This window comes from Engraulis encrasicolus, chromosome 6 (assembly GCF_034702125.1).
Source record: "Engraulis encrasicolus isolate BLACKSEA-1 chromosome 6, IST_EnEncr_1.0, whole genome shotgun sequence".
Classification (NCBI taxonomy): domain Eukaryota; kingdom Metazoa; phylum Chordata; class Actinopteri; order Clupeiformes; family Engraulidae; genus Engraulis; species Engraulis encrasicolus.
The window spans coordinates 45,344,464-45,356,963 of NC_085862.1; the positions used below are offsets into that span (position 1 = coordinate 45,344,464).

Below are 12,500 nucleotides of genomic sequence, written 5' to 3' on the forward strand. Positions count from 1 at the left end.
TGGTGTTTTCAGACCAACAAATAGGCATTAAGTTTTCCCAATGCTAAGCCAGGCTAGTTGTTGTTGCCTTTATTGTCCCCAAGAGGAAATTCGTTCTCACCACACAGGGTGCAGTCGCTGCAGAGCAGTGCTTATAACAATAAGGCTATGTGTTAGATGCACTGTAAATAAACAATAAAAGCATTATTCGGACCCCATGTTGGTACCTAATTTACTGTCTGAAATGAAATCCAAGCTGATTCACATAGCGTTTTTAAAATTGCGCAAATCTAGTCTTGTCCGCTTATCCATTCTTTTGTCTGTCAAATCTGGGTTTTCGTGTCGAATCTGGGTTTCCATGTTTATCTGTGTTTCTCCCTCCCTTTTTTTGGCAGTGACCCCCATCAGGCAGCCCATTCCGTCCTCCTCATCCCCCTCCAAGCCGTCCCGGCGCTCCATGACGACCTCTCTGTACCGGCTGCCCAACCCGCTGCCTCCCCTGCCGGTGCGCAAGGGGGTGCGCGGCCGGCGGCCCAAGAGCGAGACCATCGCCCTTCTCAAGGCCGTAGCGGCGGCCGCAGCAGCTCAGAACGGAGGGCTAGGGAGCCCACAGGATGGGGACATCAAGATCGGCACGGTGGGGACACAGCTGGCCCCCAGGCCACACAAGAAGAGGGGGCCCAAGCCTGGCAGCAAGGTGAGTTGGTGGGGGTGTTGCTGTAGCCCTTTTATGCAGAGGAGATCACTGGTGATCCAACTCACTTTTATCTGGAAAAGAAACAGTTGTATGTTCTCAATCCTAAGACGGTGCCATGGAATTCAGAGTTGTGACAACCGGGGTACAGGAAATCGGTTGGTGATATTAATCGCGTAGATTAAAATAATTCTTTACAGCGGCTTTGAAGATGAATTCAAGGAAACTATATTTATATCTACTGCACTTTCTGTGTTCAGCGCTCACTTCTTGGAACTATCTGGCGATCTGTGTGTCACAGTAATCAATCGACCTGAAAATTATAGCCATGAATTGACGATGATCCCACCATGAGCACTAATACATTTGATTACTGTTTTTATTTATTTTGAAAAAAAAAAAACCCTTGATGCTGTTGTAGTTGCTTGACGTTGCTCTAATGTGTGCCCGACAGCGGAAGCCAAAGATCCTCCACCCGCCCCTCTCCTCAGCCACTGCTGACTCCAGGCTGGCCGGTGGTGCCATGTCCCAGGATGGACCCCACCTGGGCTCCGGGCCCTCTGTAGTCTCCACAGGTAAAGCCCTCTGCTTTTGCATAGCTTAGGGAAGGACTGGAACATTTCCTCACAACTGATTGAAATCAAAGGAAGTCTTTGAATATGTCGTTTTTTCCGCTGATGCAGTTAATAGTATATAGTGTATAGTGTGTGGATGGATGGTAAGCATACGTATGTTCAACCCCCTCTGTGTGTGTGCGTGTGATTTATAAACCACGTATAATCAATGTCTATCCCCATATGCCTCCCTCCCCTCTGCCCACAGTGTGTGTGTACGTCAACAAGCACGGCAACTGCGGCCCGCACCTGGACCGTAAGCAGGTGCAGCGGCTACCGGACCACTTCGGGCCGGGCCCCGTCAACCTGGTCATGCAGCAGGCCGTGCAGGCCGCCGTGGACTGCGCCTACCAGCCCAAGGTGCTGCTGGGATGCCTACAGGGGCACGCCGACGGGGATGAGGTGGTCAAAGGTAACACGCATGAACGAGAGACAGGAAGGAAGGGGTTAACTGCTAACGTCCCAATTGTTGTAATAAGGATGAAGTTACTGAATATTGACACGACTGACGACTACTGACACTTACAAACGACTGACACGACTTCTACTACTAAGTATTACTACTAATACTGCGTATACTGCTACCATGTTGAGGCAGCACAATTCCCAAAAATCCTCAGCCATAGTCTTACTCAAGTGCTTTCCATACAGAGAAAGTACTTCAAAACAGGTTTTGTGTGTCCGTTCTAATATGGCAGAACTAAGGTAGTGCCTGTGCTGTGCAGAGGCAGTTGGACCAGGCATGTGCTGCCAAGTATGACCTCATCTATTCCCCCAGCAACTGCCTCACTCAGCACCCGGCCACCAAGATGACTCAGCTGGGCTGTAGATCAGGTCCAGAATTCAAGCACATTTGCAGGAAGTGGTAAAACGGCTAATAAAAGAGAATTTAGTCAAGATTTGACTAGTCAAGAAGTGTAGGAGTTGTAAGGAGTTTGACTCCAAAAGGCATTGGCTCTCGATTGTGCTCGCAACATGTTCTGTAAAGTCTTATCTGTATGTGTGTGTGTCTGTGTCCCTGTCCCTATATCCAACCCCCAGTGAGGACGGACGGTGGCACGCGCACGGTGAAGCTGCCGTCGGCCTCCAGCGCTGCGTACGTGCTGCGCTTCCTGGAGAACATGTGCCGCCACCTGCAGTGTGACAACCTCTTCAGCAGCCAGCCCTTCAACCCCTACGCCACTCCTGCCAACGTCTACGACAGGAGCAAGTCAGGTAGGCAACTGTGTGTGCGCGTGTGTGCGCGTGTGCGTGTGCGTGTCCGTGTGTGTGTGTGAGACAACCTCTACAGCAGTCAGCCCCTACGCCACTCCTTCCAACGTCTATGACAGGAGATGGGCACCTCCCCACTTGGATGTCTGTGTGTGCGTGCGAGTGCCTGTGCGAGGGAGAACCTCTATCAGCGGTATTCGCACACACCATATGTGTAATAGACAAAATGTTCCTTGTTATGGGGGGATTGCTCAAACTAACTTCCTCTCTTCTCCTCCCCTACTCATCCCGACAGTGAAAGAGGAGCTGTCTGAAGCGCCATCAATGAACCGGCCAGGCAAGCGCATCTCCAGGGACTCTCCCCCCTACGCCGCCCCCCTCTCCCCGAAGCTGCTGCGCACCGAGGCCCACCCCTCAGAAGGTACCCTTCTGCCACGGCACAGCACAGCCCTCTACCACACCACACCACACCACACCACAGCACAGGCTTCTACCACACCACAGCACAGGCTTCTACCACACCACTGCACAGGCTTCTACCACACCACTGCACAGGCTTCTACCACACCACAGCACAGCACATCACAGGCTTCTACCACACCAAAGAACAGTACAACACAGCAGAGCCTTCTAGCAAAGTACTGCACAGCCTTCTACCACACTACACCACAGCTAACCTGCGACTTATCATAGCACAGAACAGCTTCAATATAGCACAGCATAGTCCTCATAGTCCACAGTACAGCACAGCTACAGCTCAGCTCAGCTCAGCACAGCAAGGCCTTCTACCACACCACACCACACCACACCACAGTTGAGCTACAGTATGGCATAAGCACAGCCTTCTACCTCACCACAGAACAGCATGGCAAAGTGTTCCACCCCAATATTGATCACAATCATCAGTGACACCTGCTCCTCTGATTGTATCTCCAAACCCACCAGCAGTTTCTTCATAAACAAAGTGGTTCTTCTTAACCACAGACAGTTTCTTCATAACCACAGACTGTTTCATTGTATCTGCAACACATTCTTTGTGACCACAGACAGCCTCTTCATTGCCGCAGACAGTCTCTCTGTGTGTTGGTTGTCTGTGTCTCTGTGTGAGACAGTGTGTCTCTGTGTATCTCTGTGTACACAGACACTTTGTTTGTAACTGCAGACAGTTTGATCTTATCCACAGACAGTGTTGTTGTAACCACAGACATTTTTTTTGTAACAGACTAACAGACAGTGACTGCCACCCCTCTCTGACTGCAGTGGAACCAGTGCCGGGAATCGCACAGTGACTTACGATGATGCAATAGTATTCATGAGTTGCCTTTGACAGTCATGGCATCAAAACACAGTGATGCTTTGATGTCTCACACTTTGCAATGCAGTATCTGAGGGCACATCCTTAAATCAAAACTAGTGAAGCAACAGCACTCACAGCAAGGAAAAAAATCCTTAAGTTATGCATTTATGCACAGCACAGTCTCGCACTGCACCACAAGTAATGAAAACTTGTTCAGAGTTAGAGGGTTGTGATGTTTCAAAAGCATGTTCCTTAACCTCCTTCGAGATCAACAAAGTTACTCTATCTATTCTATAAAGTACAGTAACTATGAATGAATAGTGGACTTTTGATTGAACACTTGATGTTCGGAAAGCTTGAGTGGTCTGTGGAATAAATTGCTTTCCTGTTGGTAGGAGGTGGAGATCATGTATTGGCATTTTGTGTAGAGACATATGTAAGGGATAATGTATTGTCCACACGTGACTATAGGAAAATATTTCCTGACGGAGCGAATAACACCCGCCGACGCCGAAGGCGGAGGGGTGTTATTCCGCTCTGAAGGGAAATATTTTTCGATAGTCACGTGTGGACAATACATTATCCCGCTTATTATACGGCCTTTACCAACATTAGAAAGCTTAAATAGTTAACCAGTAGTTTATAGTAACAAGTTTATTGCCATTTTATAGCGTGCGTAAAGAAAGATAGTTCGTGGAACGCTCAATTTAAAAAGGTTACCAAGCAACAGAGTTTGGCTACTTTCTAACTTGTTACAGCCACGTTGCGCTTCAAACTGTTTGCAGGCTGCCTCGTTCACTGCGCGATATCTACTAAACTCGGGTTCATAACAGGATATTTTTTGTCTAATCGGCGACAGGCTATTCCAGAAAAAAAGCATAGACTAGGCAACCCAAGCACTGCTGTGTGCCCTGACCATCAATGTCGATCCTGCTACAGGCAGAGCACTGTGCGCCGGATGGCTGGCTGGAGGAGGCAACTTCTAGCCCACAGAGTACACCCTTAAGGAAACTGTCAACGAACTCCTCACTTGTACATAAATAAATAAATAGGCTACTAGTGTTAATAAAAGATGTCACGACAGCGACAGTTTGCTTTCTTGGAACGGCAACACTCGGACATGAGGGGTTGCTGATGAAATCTTGATGGGCTACCACTCGGACTTTGTTGTTATTATTAGCTTCATCACCAGGATGAGACGTAACTGTTAAAATTAGTCGCTGAATGAGACTAGTGTTCGGAGACGTTAGGGAAGTGGCTGGTTAACAGAGCATCAGTGGGCTACCGGCAACGTGTGTTAATCGCGCTGCTGCCTCATTACATTACATTACATTGCATTTGGCAGACGCTTTATAACCAAAGCGACTTTCAAAAGAGGACATAATCAAGCCAACACCACAAGCAAATACAAAGTGCACAGGAGATATACAGAACAACAAGTGCAGTTGCAAAGAGGGGTTAGTTTTTTGTATTTTTTTTTATAAAGCAGTGTTTCCCACAGAAATTTTGGAAACTATGGGGGCAGCCGGGGTTTATTTTGTCCGGGGGGGGGGGGGGGGGGGGGGGGGGGGTCTTCTCACACTGGCCTTTTTTTGGGGGTGGGGGGGGGGGGGGGGGGTGTAGTATTCATGCAGCGTAAATGCAAAACGGCAAAACAGTGACTACAGTATGACATTGGCGCATGGAGAAAATATAGGCCTGGGCCTACATTTCAGCCATTTATATTTTGAGAAATAAGGCTACATAAGATTTTACCTATGACTTGTATAATAGTAGTACATTGTCATTGTCAAAAAATGCAGTACAGTGAATAATTTCTGTTTACAACACAGTTTCATTCGTCCCTCATGCAGGGGTCTGGGAAACAATAATAAAACAAAATAGGAGCAGAGATAAGAATTTAAGAGCAACAAAAAGGGCCTTAGAGGGTAGGCTACGCCTTTTCCCCCACACATATCTGTAGGCGTACACATTCTTCATGAGGGGTGCTGGTCACAGGGCCAGTTTTTTCCAAATTCCTCCCATTAAAAGGGCTGAACAACATATTACACATTTATGTCTATATTCACATTCATTACACATTAATTTCTATATGCAGCCCGATGTCTCCTCTGCTGTGTCAATGAAGGTCTGTCACCAAACTCATTACAACTGTAAAACAAAGCCTAGGGAGTGTTAGTAAACTCATCCCAACTGTCCCTTCTCTGAAGGTTGTTTATATTGCTCCCAAACCCAAGTAAACTACAACAACTTGAGGCTTTTGATCCCTGTCTTTCAAGCACTTGTGGTTCTCTCTATAGCAGGGGTGCCCAACCTTTTTTTAACCAAGATCTACTTTTGAAGTTGATGGTCTGCCGTGATCTACCAAGTCAAATTCAAGGATGTCAGTATGAAAATTTAAGACCACCATTTATTAATCACCATTATTATGAACAAAATGTTTTCAGTAGGCTTCTATGGCCGTATCTTTTCAGTGTGTTTTTAAAGTGTGTTGAATAGCCTATCTTTACAAAGCAATGCAGCACTGATAGTATGCAGAGATAATTTCAGTCATACACAAGTCATAAACAACTGAAACAATTTCAAAATGATAAACATTTGGTATATAAAAGGCACATAGGCCCTATTTCTAAAATATGATGAAGCATTATCATGCCTTCAGTGGTATAGGCTACAAATTAAAAAGGGCTCAGAAATTCACCATTTGTTATGGGTAAATAGTAGGCTACTATGAGAGAGAGAGAGAGAGAGAGAGAGAGAGAGAGAGAGAGAGAGAGAGAGCAATGAGAGAACTCATTGGATTGGTTAACACCCCTGTTAAGTGTGACTTCTTCTATGAAGGTTTTTTTTTCAGCTCTCTGGGACAGTAGCACAGCAAAGGCTTTCTATTGTGAGTTTGGCCAATCGTTTTGTCCACAACTGAAGCAAGAAACAGCACAAATTGAAGTGAATGCAATTCATGTCAACAACAAACATTTCCTTTACACGCGGCACGCGATGTAAACGCAGTTAGCGATGATGCATGCGACTAGCGATTTGGACGAAGATCCTCGCATATCGGCGTGTCATAACGCATCGTTGCGCACATGTTCTGTTACTCACCCGATGTTACACGTGTGCACACATGAATCAACTGTAATACCTAATGCTTTCCCCTCATTCTGTGTTACCGTGGGACTACTTATCTAACCAATACAGAGTCTATAGGATGTATTTACTCCAGGAGGAAAATGCGAAGGAAATTCAAAATCGTAATTCAAATCGTTTTAAAAAAAAAAAAAAAAGTAAAAAAGAAAAAAAAAAATTTTTTTTTTTTTTTATACATTTTCGTAAACTATGGCGGCCAGATTTAAACTATGGCGGGCCGCCATAGTTTCCTCAATGTATGGGAAACACTGTAAAGAGTAAATAACGAGTACACATGCACACAAACACACACAGACAAACTAAACTAAACTAGCCATCATGTCAGGAGTCTGCCCTGGGGCAAGGCCAGCTCAAGCATTAGTCTAGTAGATTCTCTCGAAAGAGGAAGGTCTTAAGTTGTTTCTTGAAGGCTGCAAGAGATGTGCTTAGTCTTGCTGCCTCTGGGAGACCGTTCCACCACTTGGGTACCACAACGGAGAACAATTATTCTCACTATTACAAAAGTCATAAGGCAAGACATATCTGTGAAGATATGACCGATCTACTTGCGGAGTGATCTCTGAAGTGACCAAACTCGTTGCCATTGGCAGCGGTCATTATTTAGTGGACATTACAGAAAAGCAGTGACCACCGAACGCTGGGGCCGCACATTGAAAATGAATGGGAGCTCTCGCACCATTCTAGAGTGCCGTATAATAATGCAGTATAATATCTCATTGAATTCATCTTTGACCTCTTTCCAACCTGCACTCTTTTTGAGCTCGGGTAGCTGCTCAGATAACAGACTTTGTACCTCTTGGCTGTTCTCCACCCAATTGTTGTGACCACAGACATCTCAAAAACCTCACAGACTGTAGGCTCTATTACTGCAGCTCCATTCATTACACATAATTCCATGTGTCCTCCAGAATATACTGTATAATGAACATAAAATTAAGGGGAGATCACACGGTACACTGAATTTTACTTTCGGTCCATGTTGGCAATAGTTGTGTGGCCATGGCCAGGTTTTATGTGAAAGATGATTGCTTCTTAGTGGATGCTCTTCAGTTGAAGTAGTTTGTTCTTTTGTCTTTACATCTGTCTATATTCTTTTGTCTTTACCTCTACCTTCATGTTTTTCTCCATCTCTCCCTCTTTTCATCTTTACACCTCTCTCCATACATCTCTCTCTCTCTCTCTCTCTCTCTCTCTCTCTCTCTCTCCCCCCTCTCTCTCTCCGTCTCCCCTATCTCTCTGTGCCTGTCTTCAGCAGAGACCCTGCCTCATGAGGAGAATGGCCTGCTGAAGGAGCAGCGCTTCATGGACTCCGCCTCCAACTGCATGACGCCGCGTCCCCAGTCGCTTCCCCGCAGCGCCTCCGAGTACCACGCCCCTCCCCCGCCCAGCAGCCCCTACTACCCCGGCGGAGCTGGCCCGCCCCCCCTCCGCCGACACTCCTCCAACCCTCCCGACCTCGCCGCGCACGCTGCACGCACACACAGACGAGTGGAGGGTAAGCTGCGTGGCTAGTCACTCTTTATTGTCTTGTCTGTATCCACTAAGTCGGACATTCTGGAGTTTTCGTGTGACTATCAACATTATGCTATGTGGGAAAACGTGGAGGAGGCATTGTTGAGAAGATGCAAAAAGTGGATGTATACTTGCAACATTCTACTTGTCTCTTGCTGTAGATCTTGGTGATGTAAAACATTCTTAAAATCCAATTCCTACTTTATTTACACCTTTTACCGGTACATGGCATTGCATGACCGTGAGCACTGTCATTTTAACATGAGGGGAAAAACTTAAAGCTAGTGTAGCACAGGCTCTACATGGCAGATCCGTGATTGTGGCGACACTGACTTGGTGAATGTGTTTCAAAAGCATAATCTGCCCACAGATGAGCGGAGGGTAAGAAACTCCCAGAGACATGTCTTGTCAAGCCTTACTGTTCTGAAAACAAGCAAGTGTATTCGTAGAGTGCAGACCTCATTCATGTCAGCCGAGCTTCAGCTGGAGCCCTTGTGCATACCAATATAGGGCTGGGCGATTCACCCTGAAAAAAAAATCTAGATTTTTTCATTACCAAACTCGATTCACGATTCACGATTCGATTCAATAACCCCCCCCCCCCCCCCCAAAAAAAAAAAAAAAAAAAAAAAACTGTGTGTGTGAGAGAGAGAGAGAGAGAGAGAGAGAGAGAGAGATTGACAGAGAGATTGACAAGTAGGCTCTGTTTGTGTGGCGGTGCCTCTGGTGTGTGTGAAGCCTACTCGGACTGGACCAGTTTATATGGACATGGGGTAGCCTATAGCAGGGGTTTTCAAAGTGGGGCCTGGGGACGCCTGGGAGGGGCGTGGGAGGATGCCAGGAGGGCCGTGGCAGATTGGCAGGGAAAATAGCAAAATTAATTGAATGACCTAAGAAGCCAAAATAAACTAAAAATAGGCTTAAATCCCAAAGGAATATTTTTTTTCTTTACAATATTTATGTATTGTGCTTTCTGTAGTGCCTGAATGGTCTTAGGAATACACAAACTTTATCAAGGTGTGAGACTGGGTGCACAGAACAAAATAGTGTGGCACGTCCCATGTAAGGGGGGGCGGGGGGCTTGGCTGTATCTACCTGTATGTGGAGGGCTCATAGTAAAGTTTGGGAACTCCAGGCCAAAATAGCCTAATGTAATTTGTCTTAGAACATTGCTAATAGAAATGACCAATTGGGATTACATTGAAACATCTCAGAGAAAGAACAAAAAATGTGAGGGGTAAACCCTCAGGCACTGTTGAGATTTGTCGTCACGTGCCATCCACAATATATTAATGATGCATTATAGTACAGATGTATGTATGGAGGCTCTTGTCCCAGATGAACAAATGTAGCAATTGCCTGCTTTTTTCCCATCAGAGCCCATAGTAATGCGTCTGAATACATGTCGATGCATCTGAACACTGCTGCGTTAACACAGCGAAAACATTTTGGAGCAACACCCTAAAACAATGCTTACTTCAAGACGGTAACGTTTGCAAGCCTGAGTAGATTAGATATCGCGTTTCATGCATTTAATCAGACATCAGCGCATTCGCACAGGATCAGAACTAGTTTTACAGCTGGTAATTTCTCCAGACTGCAACAGGTGGTAAAACTGTCGGCGAAGTTTACCGATATCGCCGCTATATTTACTGACATGGCGCGTTCAGACGCGGTTACTTTACCACAAGTCTCCTAACTAGTCCCGTCCGAGTAGGGCTTTAGAGAGAGGGGGAGAGAGAGCGCGCGAGAGTGCTCCGGTTGCTTGGGTGTGTGTGTGTGTGTGTGTGTGTGTGAGCGAGAGAGGGAGGGAGAGAGATTCCTTTCAACTCACATATGTTGGTTAAGATCATACAGGCGAGGAAGCAGCGCATCCAAAACTTTAAGCATATGTTGAAAACCTCTCTTCTCTGCCGAATAAATTGGAAGCATATCGTAGTAGGCAGTTCTAGGCTAATTGCATCCGTGATTGCTTTCCACCTTGCGTCACTCTTGTGGTAGGGGTAGAGTAGTTTGTTTAGCATTTTCTCCGCGAGATGTTTTCGTTTCAAATATTGAAACATGCATGTAGTCCGGCTGCTACGACCTACAGCTACGACAACACTGTCATTCACAATTTACAAAGTGGTAGGTTGTTTAATTCATCATTGGCAAAACGATTTGAGGTAGTGTCACCTTATTTGAACAGGAGCCCGTATTCCTCACCCGTTTCACTATATTTCTGTCAAACCATTTAACTCACAACGTTGGTTTGTGCATGTAATGGGGGAGGAGACACAGAGAATGCACTAGGTAGGCTAGACCTACGTCTTCGCCAAGTGGCGAACGTAATGCAATGCGCTGTGCGCTTGGGTACATAAACTGACAGATGATTAAAATTTTTTTAAAAAATCGTATAACTCGATTTCTCAAAAAACAAATCGATTTGACGTTCAAACTCGATTTTAAAATCACATCGATTTTTTGCCCAGGCCTATACCAATACACTGCTAAGATAATCAGAATGATATGTGAATACATGTACTTTGCCACAAATAAACAAACAACAACAAATAAATGCACAGGCCCAGTCAAAAGTGTTATCTTTTGAGGGAGGATCATCATTAAACTGACTGACTGTTTTAGGTCTTAGAGATCTGTGTGCCAACAGGCAAACAGTCTATGAATGCAAAGACTATCTGTCTGTGTGTGGCTCTGTACTTCTGTGTACCTCGGTCTGCTCCACCCACAACTGTTCATTCCATGAGCAGAAAATTGTACAGCGATGTTGAGGAATACTTGTGAACCTCACTTTTTCACCTTCTCACTTTATATATGTTGGCACAACATCTTAATTTTTAATATCCACTCAGATTTAATGCTGTGCGCCCTGACTGATGGGGGAGTGTTTGAAGTACGAGGCATTTAAATAATCATATTAGTTGTGGATGGGGGGATTAACCAGTAGGCCTTCATTTCCTGCGATCGCCTGAGGGGAGGGGAGGGATAGTCTGTGGAGAGCCCGTCCCCATTTTTGTGCCACTTCAGGGAGATGCTTACTTACTGACTTTCAAGCCCCCTTCCTCCTTACTTACTTTTCTTTTTACTACCTGACCGAGTGTTTTGGTTTAGACAACGGTCAAACAGTTTTTGGAGAGACTGTGCACCTCAGAAGGATACAGTCAATCCGGAAAGTATTCCCAGCGCTTCACTTTTTCCACATTTTGTAATCTTACAGCCTTATTCCAAATGCTACAAATTAATCTCTGTTGTCAAAATCCTACACAAATTATTCCGTTATGACCATGTGAAAAATTGGTCTCATCAGACCACACGACATGGTTCCAGTGATCCATATCCTTGGTCTGTTCATCTCTCTTGAGACCAAGATAAACAAATTTGCTTTAGATGGCATCGAGCATGTGTGGTGGTAAACAAGTGAGTTTTACACAAAAAGTGCATCATCTGGCTAGTCAAGCATGGTTGTGGGACTGACATGGTTTGGGGATGTATGGATTCCGTCAACATTGGAAATCTGAATTACACCTAAAGAAGCATGCATGTCAACATGCACTGTGACTACAGAAGCAGATCATGATACTCTCCATAGGATTTCATTCAAAACTCATACCCATCTATTTTAGCCAGGTGCAGACTCAAAATGTACAATTTCAATGTACTGAACGGTTGAAACACACACCTATGACCTCCCTTTTAATCCCTTTTCATTTCGAAATGAAAAAATGAATGTAGTTGCTGCCAAAGGTGATTCTAGAAAGTATTTAGCAAAGGCTGTGAATGCTTTTGTAAATATGATTTCTTTTGTTTTTTATTTTTATCATTTCTCGTCTCGTCTCGTCTTGTCCTATCGTATGGTCTCATTGTCGTATGGTTTCTTGCAGCTGTGAGTGTGTTTGGATAGAAAGCCAGGCGGTGATTGTCAGATATGATGAGGGATCATTTTCCAGAATAATCCTTAGAGGGAGCTCTTTCACCAGACTCTCAAGGCAGACGTGACCTCACACTGCCCTCAGAACAAGAACCACGCACACACAGACGCGCACAC

The 12,500-nt window shown here is 45.3% G+C and overlaps 1 protein-coding gene across 3 annotated transcripts in view; it reads left to right on the forward strand.

Moving 5' to 3' along the window:
- Positions 1-12,500, forward strand: part of LOC134451356 (sex comb on midleg-like protein 2) — a 51,000-nt gene that overhangs the window by 27,908 nt on the left and 10,592 nt on the right. For 2 of the 3 annotated variants that reach the window (XM_063201767.1, XM_063201769.1), the window contains 6 exons: positions 375-676; positions 1,128-1,248; positions 1,496-1,699; positions 2,329-2,502; positions 2,795-2,920; positions 8,196-8,438. In XM_063201767.1, coding sequence (XP_063057837.1) covers positions 375-676; positions 1,128-1,248; positions 1,496-1,699; positions 2,329-2,502; positions 2,795-2,920; positions 8,196-8,438 — 1,170 coding nt within the window. The remainder of the gene's footprint in view (positions 1-374; positions 677-1,127; positions 1,249-1,495; positions 1,700-2,328; positions 2,503-2,794; positions 2,921-8,195; positions 8,439-12,500) is intronic. The other variant, XM_063201768.1, reaches the window with a different exon arrangement.